At 40.9% G+C, this 16,982-nt stretch overlaps 1 protein-coding gene across 1 annotated transcript in view; it reads right to left on the reverse strand.

The window, feature by feature from the left end:
- LOC104491970 (fatty acyl-CoA reductase 1-like) overlaps window positions 1-16,982 on the reverse strand; it is a gene marked incomplete at its 3' end in the record, with an annotated part of 74,927 nt that overhangs the window by 9,297 nt on the left and 48,648 nt on the right. The window contains exons 4-7 of the mRNA XM_010134467.1: window positions 12,956-13,133; window positions 11,564-11,608; window positions 6,242-6,360; window positions 3,429-3,496 (exon numbers count right to left, since the gene is read on the reverse strand). Coding sequence (XP_010132769.1) covers window positions 3,429-3,496; window positions 6,242-6,360; window positions 11,564-11,608; window positions 12,956-13,133 — 410 coding nt within the window. The remainder of the gene's footprint in view (window positions 1-3,428; window positions 3,497-6,241; window positions 6,361-11,563; window positions 11,609-12,955; window positions 13,134-16,982) is intronic.

Consider the following 16,982-nt stretch of genomic DNA (forward strand, 5'->3'; position numbering starts at 1 on the left):
AGGAATGAAAATGGCCTTGGTCTAAAGTGCACATTAGAAGGCAGTGAGACCAACTTGAAAGATTTACTGCAAGGAAGTCAGGAAAATTCCAGCATTGCGTAATTCCGAACAGTTAATGCTATGGGTGTTTTCTTCACAAATCTCCTTTACCCTGGCTTGCAATGACTCAGCACAATTGCTCTGTCTCCTAATTTCTGAGAAGTGCTCAACTTCACAAGCATAGCAAGTCTCTTATGCTCCAACAGTTTGGTTTGGAAAGAAGCAGACCCATGGATCAGGCAGGTAAAAAACCCCAACCCAGAAACGTACCACCTCTTGGAGCTCCTGAAACGACATAGCACGTGGGTGGTCTTTCCCCTCTGACCTCAGCACAAAAATGCAGCAGGAAATTCTACAACTCAAAGGCAGATTTAGCAGTGGGAATCAGACACCAGTTTCACCTAGGTAGACTAGGTAGACTTTTCAAGGATAAATTGAAATTTGGGTTTTCCACACTGAACATCATTTAAAAGCCTGACTTAAGGTTTAGTTTTGAGAAGAAATTGCAAAATGTACTTCACAGAGTCAGACTAGCAAGACTTACACAGCAGCAAAGCAGAATCCACTTTTTCAGATTAATACTCAGTTGTCTGACCACATTTTTGTAATAGCAGGGAAAATAACAATGGGATAAAGTAGGAAAAAATTATTTGGAAAAGAAATAAATAATTTAAGGTTCCTTTTAACACTAGACATTTGTCTGTATCCGGAGATCTGTAGAATAAACTGGTTTGCAATGGGTGTTTAAGCATAAGCACTTAAGTAGACAAATATTTTTCAAGTAATTCTTAATTCTCTTCTAGATGTCTCTCTCCCCCCTCCAATCTCATCACCTTTGTGCTCAAGATGTCCCCCTCTCAGTCATTTCTTTTCCCTACCCACGGCATCCTCAGCCTGCTCCAGTCTCAGTTTTCTCTGATCATTCTCCTTTCCTCCTCTCCCACTGAAAAATCCCTACTCTGTTGTGTTCGCCTGTCACTCCTATTGCTGGTACTGGTGTAAGTCTCCCTAATCAGGCAGCCCAGGTCCTCCCCTCTGCAAACCCCATGTTTGATCTGCACTAAAATGCTCAGTCCCATGTCAGGTAACTCTCATTCCCTGCCCTTGTTTCCCAGTATCTTCCAGTCTCGCTCTCAATTCAATGACTGGTTACAGACCCAGTGCCAGTCTGGCCTCCCCAGACTCCTTCAACAGACTCTCCTTCCCTCTGCTGATCCTGTGTTTCCTATATGTTTGCATCAGACAGCTTCTGAAAAAGCTGAAAAAACACTGGCCTCAACTATTTCGACCCGAAAGGCTGGCAGAGCCAAACAGTTGGAAACAGGCTTTCAAAAAGAGAAGATGCTGCCCCACTGCAAAGGAGGGAACCAGCGGGTGAAGTTCAGCTCTTCTGTGCCGGGGCTGGACTACTCAGTGGTAGCTCTTATTTAAGAGAGATCATGGCTCTGAAAGGCCTGTTAGAAGTGCATTCCGTAAGATTTTAGAATTGTGCATATTTACCAAAAAGAAACTGGTAGAAGTCTGAACTGAAAATTCAGATTGGATGGTCACAGTCGTAACATCTTAATGCAATAAACCTTTCCCAAACTCAATTCTTAAACCATACAACAACTTTAAGGTCAAAATTTTGTTCTTTGATACTCCATCCTAATTCCTGTTCATGATTTTATGCCTAAGACCTCTCTTCAGCCTGCTGATCTCTGGAAAACTGTGGATACATGTGGTAGAAAGAGCTCCACAGTGTCACCCAGGGAGAAAATGTTGCCTTCAGTCCCATGACGCAGCTGAACTGCTTATGCAAGCTTCTGCTGCACTCAGATGGTTTCATTGCTAAATCCACAGTTATGAGCTAATTAGCAGACTCATCATCATGGCTTGGCTTCACGAGCGAAGATCTGGGAAGGGCTTTTCCCCCACTCACTGCAAGCGATGAGTGCACCCTTCGGGTCTGCGCGGTGGATTTTTTAGGTGAGGTGCCGCATGTGCGGAACTGGCTCCACCCTTTACGCCTGAGGTTCACAGACCTGGGCACAGGGCGGCTGGGGCCTGCCAAGAACGGGAGTCCTGGAGGATGTAGCAGACTAAGATCAATGCATTAACACATTGCTGTTTTCATCAGTAAAATTACACTGAAAATGGGTTAAGAAAGGCAAACCTCAGGTAGCAGTGCTATGGTGGCTGTTGCCTGAAGTAGCAGCCTGGGAAGAGCTTTGCATTTGCTCCTGTGAAAAAGCCACAGAAGATCTGACTTTACACATTTTGAAGACTGGCTACATTTCCCAATAACCATCTATGAAGCCTCACATCTTCTCTTGACTGTGACAAACCATAATGTTAGATCTCTCATAAAGAAATGAGAGAACTTTGTGTAATCTCTTCTTAGATGTTCACTGCTCAGCCAATTGCTGAAACCTCTTTCCTGTTAGATCACTTGATCAAATCTCATGGTCGAACATTAGTAAGGTTTTCGGACAAGCCTTGTTCTGAAAACGCAGTTGTGGTCTGATTCTCCACTGACTTACAGTTTGACAATTAAATAATGCAGAGACAAATGCAAAGCAAGGGCTGAGAGGTGAAACACCACAGTAATGATACTACTAATACAGCACCCTGAATTTAAAGCATATTCATATATAGATATGAGTTAATGTATAACAGAAAGCGTCCACAAATGTACTGACTGTATTTCTGCTGCTTGGCTTCAGCACGATTTTTCCACTGTAAGGGAGACAGGATTGGTCTCCCTTTCTTTCACCACTACCTCAGAAGCACACCCATTTGAAGACAAGTCAGCTACAAAAATAATTGTAATTCTTCCACTGACAAAATTCACGATCAAAAGGCAAACTTTTCTGGAAGCACACCTGTCATTTCAAGGTTTGCCTTTTCAAGTCTACACCGATTATTTCTGTCCAGAATTTTCTTCACAGAAAGAGGAAGAAAGGCTACTCTACTTCCTTAATATGCTAGTTTTCATTCCCTATCAAGGCTCTCCAAGTGATTTCAAAGCACAAAGAAGGTTCACTCAGAAAAGGAAGATGTCCTGTTAGAAATACGCAGAGCATCTTCTCACTGAATGAAGGGGCTGGTTCTCTATTCCTTTTTTTCCACCACTTTAATACCTCAGTACAGCAAAGCGCATACTACGTACTTTGTTGGGTTGTTATGAGATTATGCCCACAATAACAACTGAATAGATGCTTTCCTGAGCTGAATGCCCAACACTGGGAACTTCTGCTCACAGGACCCTCTCCGACTGCAACTGGGCTTCCCATGTGGAGTTTGAATGGCAGATGCTGAATGCCACCCAAATATAGGAAACCACCTTTTCAAAACCTGGCCGAGGAATGCTATTGATTGACACGTTCTAGGTTTAAACTAGACCTTACCCATTTCTCCCCAGAAAAAAGGGTTGATTCCACCTGTTGTACAGTTGAACACCAACATGTTTTTTGGTCTGGAAAAGAGAAAGAAGTATTATTTTAAGCTGTAAAGAAAAGCATCCAAAGCTTTATTAATGGAGCATGAAAGCTGACAGCTGAAGAAATTGTAACATCAACTCATAAAAATAGCAGAAGAGGAATTTTTCATAAATGTGAAAATACAGTATAAAGTATGAAGTTTTGATAAGATTCAGTCAGATTCTAGAAAGCATATGAAGTTAATAAAGACAGATGGTGTTTAAGAAAAGTCAGCCAGATATAACTTACGAAAAATTATAAAAACAGTAAGGAAAGCATGCATACTGACAAGACAAGTTCTTAATTTTTTTTTTTAAGCAGTTTCTCTTAGTATACTGTAAACAAGTGGCCCAAGCCAACCTCAGGGACACACTGTGTATTTTACAATCATTTACTTAATGGATATGATTTGTGCTACTTTTAAACTCCATTTGTTATGATGGTGCTTATGAATCAATCCATTTCAACAAATTTTCATTTTAATACCAAATAAAGTTTGGTTGTGGAACTAAACACAGATCATACTGGTTTTATTTCTTCCTCCTATACAAGGCAAGAACTAGTCAATCTAAGCCTGCCTTGCCAAGTGATGCCATCAATACAGCACTTTTTTCTATTCCACATTAGCAGCTGGAGCCATCTACCAAAACTCTAAAAGGAGTGAGGTCTGGCCTTGAACAGCAGATAGCAGCTTGGCTTGAGGATACAGCATCCGAGTGCTTCCAGAGTGCCTGTGATGCTCAGAGCCTTTTTCCACTGGAGGAGGCTGCCTATGAGGAACCTCTATTTTAAAAACTCCTGTGACTGAAGAGACCAGGAGACACAACCACTAAACCTGGGCCAGGAAACCTCACACCATAATACTTGAAAGCTGTCATTGGATAATGCACAGTTTTAATGGTGCTTTAAAAAAAAAAAGCTTTGAAATTATGGCATTTGACTGTATATTATCATTATTATTAATCCCTAGCTGACTTCTAGGGATGTTTAGAACTAGTGGACATGTGTCTAGCTCTGAATCCATCTCCTGTAACTTTGAATTGCTGAGCAGAAATCTGATAGAATCTTTCCCATAAAAAAGGACAGTAGTGCTTAATGTGGGAAACTCAATATGGCAACTCAGTAAGGACTACATCTGCAATATGTGCCCACACAGAAAACTCACCTAGTGCTGAGTCACGCACACAGCTTGATGGAAAGTGCACTGAAGTGAAAGCCAGAGACTTCCTCTTACTCCAGGGCAATTAAATACCAATAAAGAGGATTTCTCCAATTTCCCAGCTTCCAATGAAGAGTCTCTCCCTGTTGATTTTTTTCCATTCTTCACCCTCCAGCTGAGTTAGTGACATTGGTAGAGCGTAGAGCTTTGTAGAGCTTCTACACTACGTAGTGAAGATTGCAATTCTCTGCTAAATTTTAGAATCTAATTTCCCCTCAGTAATGTCACCTGCCCTGAAGGATGCTGACTTTCTAATTAGATGATCTGAAAAAAAATTTAAACCACACATGCTATTCTTCAAGACAGCACCTGAAACTGAAACTCTCTTAGAGAAATTAAATTTATAACAGGCTCAGGCTCTTGATTTTTATGTACAGGTTGATAACCTTGGGGTTGTACCCAACTAGACAAAGCTTTAAATTATGTTCTGCAATTGCTCCTTTAGCCTAATAATCTTTTGTGTAGGAACAAGATTAAAAGCATGTATCTTTTGCTGATGAAATTTTTTTTTAAATGGCACTTCTCCCATCATGGCCAGAGCCAGGAAATCTATCTGTTTGCTGATATACTGCTCATCAGCATGTGTTTGTCTCTTTTTCCAGCTTTATGGACAGGCTGTTGCCTTCTTCATCTGGAGGCTCTCAGGAGTGGATGTGTGTAAAGGGAAGCTGTATTTATTTTTCCCAGACCATGCTGCTTTGCCTGTTGCCAAGGGAGAGGGATGAAACTATGAGAAAAATAAATCTGAAAAGCTGATGAGCTGCCTTTTAAGATCCTTTTAGGATCCCCGTATTTAGGTTACTGTATACAGCTCTTCTTGACCCTCAGCTCAGAGGGCTTACTCTGTCTTTCAAAGTAAAATATTTCTGAATTTATTTGCCTAATATTGATTTCTTAGAGTTGCATAAACCTCTAGAATAATTCATGTGGTTTACTCTGTAGCACTTCCTACTGAATGATTAAAGGTTAGAACCAGAGGTTCACAGGAAAAGATTTAAAATCCTTAATGTCACTTATACATACCCTTTTCAACAACGCAAAGAACAGGATTTTTTTTAGATCATCTCCCTGTCATAGAAACCCATAATATATTTATATGGTGCAGTGTTTTCCAAGGAAAACAAGCGGAGCATTTTAACCAAGAAAATTGTAGAAGCCATTTGAAAAGCGAATTAAAATGCAGCTGCCCGAGAAAGGAAGCCCAAAAACGGCTGCTGCGAAGCTGTAGTAAAGCTCTTGGCCTTCAGAAAAGTGACTGCTGAGAGAAGACTTGTCAGCAGAGCTTACATTGTACTGAGAAACAGATCTCACCTGCATCTTTAGAGATTTCCTAATGCTAAAGCCTGCCTTTATTGTTTCTGCTACAATCTTAGTCCTTGCTATCCCAGGGAAGAAAATAGGGACTAGAAAATGATTCAACAAGGCTCTTGTGCAGATTTTCAGTTAGCTCCTGGCTCCTTTTGAAGTTCTGGTGCAGGCAGTAAATGCCCCCCAGTCTGGCGAAACAGGGGTGCCTTCCCACCTGTGCACAGCAGTGTACCACCCGGCTGCGAGGGTGAGGTTGATGGCAACGTCTACTGGAATAATATCTGCCACTGCTTCATTATTGGCGATGGCAGTCCGCAGAATCCCTTTGCCCGCCTGTGGGACAAAAGAAAACAGTCACTGATGTAATACCACAGTAAGATTTTATCGGCTTGGATTGAGGGCAGACCACCGTGTTAGCACTTTTCAAGCCTGGCACCTACTCTAGAAGATTATTTGGTTTCTGTGAAAACAAACATGGAATTCACATGGATCCCACTGTTCTGCGTTTTCGGAGGAAGTCTAAAACATAATGGAGTCTGTGCTGTGTATAACCAGAAAAGCTTAGTTAATGCAATATGAAAGAAATACCTTAGGAAAGAAATATATTTGAATTTACTGAAGTAAAATTCCCAGTGATACCTGAAGTTACATTCTGTTAAATGATACAGGCAGACAGAGGTCTGAGCATCCCTCAAAGACAGTAGTCACTTTGAAAATCACACCAATAGGCTTTTTGAAAAATTTACTCCCTTGTCTTTGGATGTATTCACACCCTCCTCTTTTCCAAAGCTGTGTCTGTTAAGCGCAAAGATACAGTCAAGACATGGTCCCTCCCTTGAAGAGCTCGCCACTCAGCGAAACTCAGGAAACGAGTGAAAATACAAAATACTGACAAAAAAGGAGAAGAGGTAGGCAAGAATAAAAGATTTTCATTCTGTTTTTGTTGGAATTGCTTTTTTGGGGGGATCAGGCTCCCCAAAATACATATGTTTAACCTGAATGCTTATCAAGGCATTTCCCTGATCGCCAGTTCATCTTTGGAGTTTCCACGGGAGAGACATGGCGTTCATGGGAGAGGACAATTCAACAATATAGAAATGTGGAGGTGAAATGGGGAGAAGAAACTTCTCCTAATATGTCAGGTATGAGGCCTGAACAGAGCAAATAAAAAAAAGAAACTCCCAGTGGCAGAGTTGAGGTTGCAATCAAGTTATGTGACGTGTGGGAAACAAAATGCAATGAATTTGAGTTTGATGTATAAGCTGAGGACCCAGTGAAAAAGCTGGGATGATAAAAGTGCTAGTAAAGCAAGGAAGGAAAAAAGCTCCTTTAATTTAGATCTGTGCAAAACCAGGGGGAAGGACCGAGTGGGATGACAAAGAAATATGCTCTACAGATCCATGAATATTTAGAAGTTAGGGCAAAGGAGTTGTTATAGCATATTTTTTCATTTTCTTCCAACCTGAGACTCCCATTTCATGATGCAATAGCTCTCCAACTGTGAAAGATGAAGATTTACTACAGCAGCTAGACAGGAAGTTCATAGTTGTACAAAAACCCTTGTCTGAAGTTGAGGGAGAATTAAAAAGTATTTAAAATGCTTTAAATTTAATGCTTTTAATTTAAAGCATTTGGTATCAACTTGTAAAGCCCATGATATTGTCTCCTAGCCATTGGTGGATTTCAAGGGATACCACATCCCCTATCTGGGAAGTGCTTATGTCCAATTTTTTTTTGCTCTGTCTCTCCCCCGGCCCTCCCTTCCCCTTCTATAATCAGATGTTTTTGTTACATTTCACAGCTTGAAAGTAATGGAATGCCACTTCATGACTCTTTTAATTTTCATGAGCGAAGACTCCTGAGCAGTTGCATCTTATCCTTGGTGCAGCTGGCATAGAGATCACAGAGAGACTCAGACACAGGCAACCATGTAAGCTTCCCCACATGACTCCATCCTCCTCAAACCCATGGCACGCAGTTAACCTCTGCTGCCCTAAGCTGATCCACAGTTATGCTTAGACATTAAAACCTTCACTTGCAACCACTATGATTTTTTTGTTGGTGTTCTTACTACTGATTTTTTTAAGGGATAAAAGCAGCAAATAAAGCTCAGCTATGAATTTTCCACTGCTGTGAACACATGCCCACTAGAGACCACTGTGCGATCACCTATCACATCTTTACAAGTACACTACAGTTCGATACATGAGCTGCAAGGATGCTGCTGTTCAGAGCAGCATGTGAGGGTCATATACACGTGGATGAATTAGACATTTCACATATTGTGCATTTAATAAAGACTTCAGGTTTAAGTATTTTAAGTTATTTTTTACATTGGAAATCGTTTGGTATTTCTTTATCAGGTAAGGCTTGATTCCTATTTATAGTTGCTGACTTTTTTCTCTTTAGTAAAATAGAAACTACTATAGCTGAAGCCTCTGAAATAACTTCCTGGTCTGAGTCTGATGTTTCTGGACAGCCTCCCAGCTGAAGCGCTTTGGGGTCAGTCACTGTCCACAACATGAATTAAACCATGGTTCTGCCCTCCAGCTCAACTGCCTTAATTCGGAGCAGAGAGACAAAATGCCTCAATTACAGTCCAGCGGAAATGTAATTAATTTCATTTTGTTTTTCAATCAACAAATCTTTTCCCCACAGCAGCTGTAGCAACTGTAGGCAAAAGAAACATAATTAGACTATCAAGAACAACTTCAACTCCCATATTTCATGAATGTTTAAAAGACATCTATTTGTGGAATTAAATCAGACTCAACTGTAGTGATGGCTGAGGGGAACAAAAAACCAAACAAGTTTGTAAGGTTTGAAGTTCAGATTCTACCCAGATAAGCCCAAAGATCATCTGAGCCAAATCTAAATCCGTGCTTGCTCTCCATATAGGATGGTCTTGGGTTAGAAGTGGTGAAAGAATATTTTAGTACAGACAGGACTTTAAAAAAAATACACAAACACCAAGACACTTCCTTTTTGCTTTTTCCATCCCTAATTAAGGGTAGTAATGCTACTTGATTAATAAATACACTTTGAAATACAATTGGCTGAGACAGCTGGTTGTAATCACACAAATTCCAGGTAATCAAGCTAAGGCGTCACTCACTTGGTCAAGGGTAAACTTGCAAACTACCAAACCAATTTCAGATTTACCAATTCACCACATCCAAGCACATTAATTCAAAACATATATTTACTTTTTTCCCCCCCTCAGAAGACTGAAAGTCTCTTAGGCTCCCTAATAATGAATACCTTTCACTACCAGAAAACTAGTACCAGTCCAACTAAGTTCAGTAGCAACTGGAGATGGTACAAGACAAATATTGTCTGTCAGCACTGGCAATCCCCTCTCAATTCTCCACATCATGGAGCAACTGCTTCTGACTGATGCCAGCCAGCACTGCTGCCTGTGGGACCAAAGAGCCCTTGGACATGGATAACAGCCTGGTCTCTACACCCTACCCCTATAGTCATTGCTCTTTTTCTTGGTTAAGTCTCAATATAGTTACATATCAGGTTGTCTTATTTCATCACCTAAGAGCTCAGGGCAGATGACAGAAATGTATTTGTCTCTGTTTCCTAAATTGAAGAACCTCAGAACTGCAACCCTGAATCAAAAAATACCACTTCTATTTCCAAATTATTTCAGTACAAGTCAAAACTTTTCTAGTGTACGTTCCCAAAGCAGACACAATTTAAAAAAGACTGCTATATGAGCAAAATTTCCTAATACTTAACGATTAGGTGGTTTTTACTTGTTGGCAGCTTAAAAGAAAATAAAAGAAGGGGGGGGAAATGCTTTCTAAATGACAAAAGATTTGATTGGCATGTTTTTATATGGCTGAAAGTATATGAATTTGACCTGTGTTTCATAGCGTACTGGCATATGATACAGGTATGACAGCTAGCTGCTGTAATTGGTTACTTAGGTAGTTCACTTGTGAGGCATAAAGAGCAATGTAATGGAACTTGTTTGTATAACGTCTTTCTTGCAAACCAATTTAGGACAAATTTTTGTGACAGACATCTGTAATGCTCACAAGTCATCATAAAAAAGAAGTCAAAACTCACACGTATCATTACAACGCAGATATCATTAGAACCCCTCACATGAAAGTGTAAGGAGCGGATCTCCAAAGCTTGAGGAAACTACAGAGCCTTTCTTTGCCCTGATGATGATGAGAAGACATCATAAAAGAACACAGAAAAAAGCACAAGATGGTGGGAGTAGAGCAGAGAGGCAGCACGAGCTTTAGGGGCAGGTTTTTTACTCATTGTTGATGAGTAAAAGGCTGATAGACAATTACTTCAAAGAAACTGTGACATGAAGAGAAGCTTTATGAACACAAAAGATGCATTTGGAGGCTTTTGAATGTCTCTGATATGTGTAGCTGAGGTTTCAGATAAAAGCATTAGCTGGGATATACCCATGAATTTCACTGGTCCTGTGGATTCCAGAAGTAACTGTAACAGTTTCTATTTATGCTCTACTTCAGGTATAAATGAGCTTTTACAAAATGATATTTGGATTTTATTCTGCTCTCCTGTGATGGTAGACTCCTAATCCTTTTATACGCTGCATCAGGCTGATTACAATATAATTTTTAGAAAGTAATCAAGTTGAACAAATCATACGTGAAGAAAAATACCTGGCCATAGCAAGACAGCATAGCAAGACATTGACAAATGAACCTAAGGCAGTGACTTTAGTTCAGCAAAACAAAAACATAAGCCAGGAGAAAAGGTATGCAACTTTACTGTTTTCATATGTTAATTTGTAATGATTGTTTTCATATTACAGGGAAGATTTTGTCAAGTTACTCGTTATTTATCTTACAGATTTGTTCCTCTCCATTTTGCATTACATTTATTTACAGCAGTAAGCAAGAACATAGTGAATTATCCGTGTTACTGGCAGAGTCTGAAGTGATAGTTATGCACATCATTTAGGTGAACGCTACACATGGAGAAATCCTGTATGAAGCAATGGCAAGTGAGACCCAGAATCTTTGTTATTGTGGAGTGGTCACAAACTATAGCAGTGGGCTTAGCAAAAATACATATAAAGATAAATGAAAGGCTAAATAATGCTGCCTTGTATTGATGATATGGTAATCTAGTCTGGAAAATTAAATTCTGTTATAAGATTCAAGCTTTCATATCTCTGAATTACCCTAATTTCAAAGATGCATCTTGTGCCCCTTCTTTGACAAATTTGGCCAAATTTGTCCAAAACTTCAGGTTTTTTTAGAGTTTTCAGAAACTGCAATTCACATTTAGTGAACCGGGAACATGAATACTCTTTCGACGTCATTTTTTGAGCACAGCATAAACAAACAGTCTTCTGGGTCCTACAGACATATCGATGAATGACAATAGTATCATATCTTTCTACCAGATTCAGAAAATTGCTACGAACCTTTTTTTGCACAGTATTTCTAGGTGGGACTGCAGAGTAACTTTAGAGTTGCTACTTTAGTAATTCAAACTCCACTTTAAGGGAAGCTTAAATAGTAACTAGACATACCGCAATAAATACTCCACTTGTCCCGTTGAAGTTGTCAATCCAACCCTGCAAAAAAAGAAGAATGATTACTATTTCTTCCAATGACACGTTGCTTACACAGGCTTCGAAATGATGAAAGGGTTATAACGCTGTGGTGTAGACAAAGAAGCAACGAGACACCAGTTAAGATGGATGACAGCCTATCTGGGACAGCTGCCAGGAAGCTAACCAGTATGAAGTACCTAATGGATTTTAAATAGGGGATGTATTTTATGATACCTCCTTCTGTCTATAATTTACTCATCAACAACAGAATCTAATTTTATTTTTAGAAACTTGGCTACAGGAATAAATTCTGGCTTTAAACACTACAGTGCCTTGGTATTGTCACACATGCTGAAAACAGTCAGCGTGTTAAATACCCTCTGACATACGCAGATGTCACTGAAATTGGTTTGGTTACTCCAGCTAATTTCTAAGGCAAGAAGGACAAAAAACCCCAACACTCCACTCTTGAATCCCATCCTACTACAGGTCAGGGAAACTGCGAGTTGTGGGAGTTGGAGTTGAGAGAAGTGATAAGCTGTCTTACCTGAAACAGGTTATGACACCTAACAGAGTTCATTCTGTCTTTCCAAGGTGGGGAACTTGGCCCAGAGCCTCAGCTACATATCAGCCATCTCTGGCACACTTTGAGCTGTGCGAAAGCCAAAGGTGACTTTATGTTGTCTTTCCAAATTTGGCTGCAATGTTAAGGCACATTATTCCTACCAGTATATTTAGCTCAGTGAATTATTTCAAACCAAAAGTATAGCTGCACTTAATTACTGTGGCTGACATTTGTTCCTGCAACGGGCCCACGTAAGTGTGAACCCAGTGACTTGAATGACTACCAACAGAAGACAGAGATACTAGGTAACTGCATGTGACATTATCAAATGCTTTCAAGGACCATGTGAGGACTAGGGTGCTCATGAGGAACTCACTAACAGGCTGACTAGACCATGGAAAGACTCCAACCAGAATGCTTCAGGACTATGACCAACCCTCAGATCCTGCATTTCCCCGGCTACCACAGAAGGTCCACTGTGTGCCTGTCTGAGCGCAATCCTCTGTGCGTAAGACTGTCAGCTGCAAGTCCAGTCTTTTGTACCATTATTATCCCAGCTTTTGTTATTATTGCTTAAATGTATTCTTTTCACTTGGAGACAGAGTCTTTCCTGAGGATGCTGAAGAAGGTTTGCTGTTCTACTTCAGCACAGGTCTTCCACCTCTTCCAAATGCTTTCCTGTAAACTGGAGTACCTGTTTCTCAAGCATACGCTGCTACCAGTAGGGAGTGATTCTTACAGTACTGCACCTACAGCTGTATCAAAGGGCTTTTGGTAGGGAATTGCTATGTATCCGTACTTACTGGGAAAGGCTCATGCCAGCTAGCTCCCACGATGGATGGCCTGATGATAGCAATGTTCAAGTTTCCTTTCTCTTGCTGAATCAGGTATTCTGACAAGGCTTTGGTGTAGGTGTAAGTGTTGGGCCAGGGCCCAAGCAGCTTGGGTGTGATGTCTTGAATGATAGATTCATCCAACCACCTAGAGGAAACAAAGAGAATGCCATTATCTGCCATGCAGAGAGAGAAAAGACCAATGCAAAAAAGACCAGTGAGACAGGAATCCTCACGTGAAACAAAGGATAAGCAAAGCCATTTAAGACAAAGTAACTGGTTTGTATTTAGAACAGTTCTGTGGGAGGAAGGTTACTTTTTGTCTTTGAAGTGCAAAACAAGCCGAGTGAGTTCAGCTCAACTTCAGGTATCTATAGAATGTCATTTTAAAGCAATCTCTTGTGTGCTTTATGCTTCACTGCAGTCTGTAATGTAAATATAGACATAGCCTACAGACTGATGGAGCTTTCGAACGTAGCACTCTCCCTAGGTAGTGTTCATCCTTAGCCAACACAGTCCCTGTATACTCCCAAGTACCTTTCAGGAGATTCCTGGTAACGTTGAATTACTGAGTCAGGTAGCATAACAAAGATCTTAAAAGCTAGAACATGTAGTACAGGTATGTTATTCCAGTAGCACTATTTACAGTGTTAGTTGTTCCTCCATACTGCTCTTCCATGGGCTTGTTCACATAGGAAATCAGAAAACTGTCAGTGTTAGCTCCTTAAAAAAACCCCGACAAACAAACAAAACACCCTCACCAAGTATTTTTTAAGGTATCCAATTATTTAATCCGTCAGAAGTAGTTGTACATATACCTTTTAAAAAGTGGCCCTTGCCACCACAGTGCTGCAGTGGGGGCCCAAGGCTCAAAGGCTCTTCCCTGGCACATCATCAGGACTTCACTGGTTCTGCCAGCATTTGGATCTAAAGGACAGGAACTGGCTGTACTTTCAGAGTCCTTGCACACCACTGCCAATCCCCAACAGGCTTTCAGCAGCCTGGTGTTACACCACAGAATCAAAGATTAAGTCCTATAATCCAATTTGTAACTAAGTCTTACAGTTCAGACTGAACGAGCGCACTCTTCCCAGGGGCACTGCAAGGGTACTGCTTCCTGCAGCTCCTCACTTCACCCCTCCTTATCTTGAATTTCAGAAACAAGTGGAGGTCAAGGGGAGAGGAATAGGTGGAGACTGTCACACCTGGAGAATTACTTGAGCCTATCGACTCAGGTAGCAGACTGCTTTTCAGATGGCTCTTATTAGACACAGATGGAAATATTACAGGAAAACTGTTTCATAAGAAAACACTGACTCCCTTAAACTGTCAAACAGTTTGCAGTGAATCTCTCAGTTTTGGAATGAGTTAAAGAGAATCCAACAGTTACCAGTATATAGAAATATTTTTCTTTTAGTAAAAAAGAAGCCTTATGCAGGCACAAATACTTTCCTTTGCTACCCTAGTCCCATGGTTCAGAAACAAGGCAGAAAAATCATTTAAGCGTAAAATATGAAGCTAAACTATGCAGAGGCTCTAAGTAGCACACAACACTGACTTAATTTACAAAGCTTCTTTAGGCAGCCATTGAACACAGCCTCCTCAGGGTCTCAGCTAAATTGCCATTGTTTGAATCTATCGAGTAATTAATTACCAGCCTACCAAAAGGAGATATCTATTTCTGCAGAGCCTGGAGGTTCATTCTGGAACTCAGGTTAAGCTGCATAAAAGTCTTTTTCTCCTCCTCTTTTATTTTTCTTTTCTTTAAATAATAGGGACTTACAGGTTAGCATTCTCACAAAGCCAAGAAGTACAGGTGTAGAAGTACAAGGATAAGCAATTTCCTCTTGCCCTCATCCTTCTGCACATCCCTCTGCATTACTTTAAGAGGTCATCAAGTGGACCACCCTCCTGCCTGTCTCAAGGGTACCACCCTACCAGGTGATTTGATCTACCAGCATTACCATGAAGAGAGCGTGGAGCTGACAGTTCAGTGAGCTGAACCGTTCCTACTCCTCTGTGACCTACTTTGAAGGTTTTAAAATACTAAGTGACAAGGCTATTGCTTTTGGTCACAGCTGCAATTGCCCCATAGAAACAAAAGGTGCAAATTAAACAATTAGTGACCCCTTCTTTCACCACATATATGCACCAAATTACTCTGCTGCAGGAAAACATAGCTTTTTGTGTTAAGCACTTTGCATTAGTAAGACACTCTCTTTCTTGTAAGTGATGAGGGATCTACATTTTCTGCAATAATGAAGACAGTTCTGCTTCAGCCCACACTTCACTGCGTGCTGTGCTCCTTATCTCAGCACACCCTTCAAAGCTTATTTCCCTCAGCTTGACATTAAGGCAAACCTTGCTTGATGGGGCTGATTATGTGTTTCCTGTATGGGCCTGGCAGCACTTACAAGTGTGACTTTGGGTTGACACAGATTAAGCCTAAGGCTTTATCTGCAGGATAAATACCAAAATATTGGAAAGCGGGGATGAAGTAGGAGGGTAAGAGCAAAACAACAAAACAAACAAAAAAAAGAAACAGCTGAGAGTCCTACTTGGGATTTCAACTGAATTAAGAATCAGAAGCATGCATGAAGTGCATGGCTGAAAGCATCATTAAATGCATCTGTTATTGCATCCAGTTGTGCAATCAAGTCTCTTAATGCACTTGCAGAAGAGCAGTTCAAGACAAGGGTTGTTTGTAAACAGCTGCCTGATGCAAAACATGACCTGTGTTACTTATCCCTTTTTGAAGGGAGTTTGTATTTCCTTGTCTGCTCCCCACCCCGCTGTTTTGAAGGTAACATTCTGATACCTGCTAATCTTTCTCTGAAACCTATACGCAGATACCCACATATTATTTCTTACACTTACATGGTGAATAAGAAAAGGTGCATCTCTCCCATTTCCTTCCAGCCCTGCTTTGTCTTCTCTCTCTTTCTCCAAGTAATCTCTCAGAGTTTTCTCTATTCCGTTCGGCCTATGTCATGTCATCCCAACATCCCAGGGACTTTCCCCATCCTGCTCCACCACACACTCTGCAGCTTCATGCATTTCTTTCATATATTGCCTTTGATCTGCAGAACACCTTCCAAAACAATGATCCTGGAGACAGCGATTTTCAGTGAGGCCCCACTTGATTTCAATGCTGTTGAAAGCAGCAGTTGTCTTTGCTGTTAGCAATTATAATGCTACCTGCAAACACTGTAAAGTAACAGATGCCATCCTAGCTGAGGGCACGCTGTGATTTCTCTCTCACTAAAAATACTGGTGGTGGTCAACTTCTGGAGTATGGGACATAGGGAAAACAGTAAGACAGACTGAAAAATCTAGTAAAAAAGCAAGTAAACCCATCTCCAATTATGTTGCTAAACAAAACCAACCAAACATACTACCAAGATAAACACATCAAAGAACACTTCTGAAAGCCCATCCTCTGTCATTCAACATCAAACATTATCCTCTCTGCTGTACGTGCAAACTATGATAAATGAAATCCTAATGTCTCATATGAAGCAGCTGAAGTAGAAACCTCTGGGGTAGCCAGGCACTTCTGCATGTTTCTTTGCTGGAGTCTTTTCCATCTGAGCCATCCATGCTAATTGCTTCCAAAGTTGCCAGTGATGGTAAGTTTTCTGGGGCAGTGAAATGTAATATTGATAGTTGTCCCGGTTTGGGCTAAACTTCCTGGTTTGAGCTGAAACTTCCTTGTTTTGGTTAATGAATGAATGGGAATTATTCCATGCAAATACAATAATTCTGCATTTAATTGGTTGAGTCAGGTGCCGTGTTACGTGTTAAGGTTATAAACCCAGCAGCTGGGAGGAAGCTCTCTCTCTCGGACTTCCGGCCGTCACGAAGAGAGGGGAGCTCCCACGAACCTGCTCTGCTGCCGACTCCAGGCCTGCTAGGCCCGACCAGCCGAGGCCTAAAGGCCTGCATCCCCCGGGTGGCCTGGGAACTACAGACTGTGAGCTGTTCCTGCCGTGAGCTG

Source organism: Buceros rhinoceros, unplaced genomic scaffold (genome assembly GCF_000710305.1).
Source record: "Buceros rhinoceros silvestris isolate BGI_N320 unplaced genomic scaffold, ASM71030v1 scaffold1224, whole genome shotgun sequence".
Classification (NCBI taxonomy): Eukaryota; Metazoa; Chordata; class Aves; order Bucerotiformes; family Bucerotidae; genus Buceros; species Buceros rhinoceros.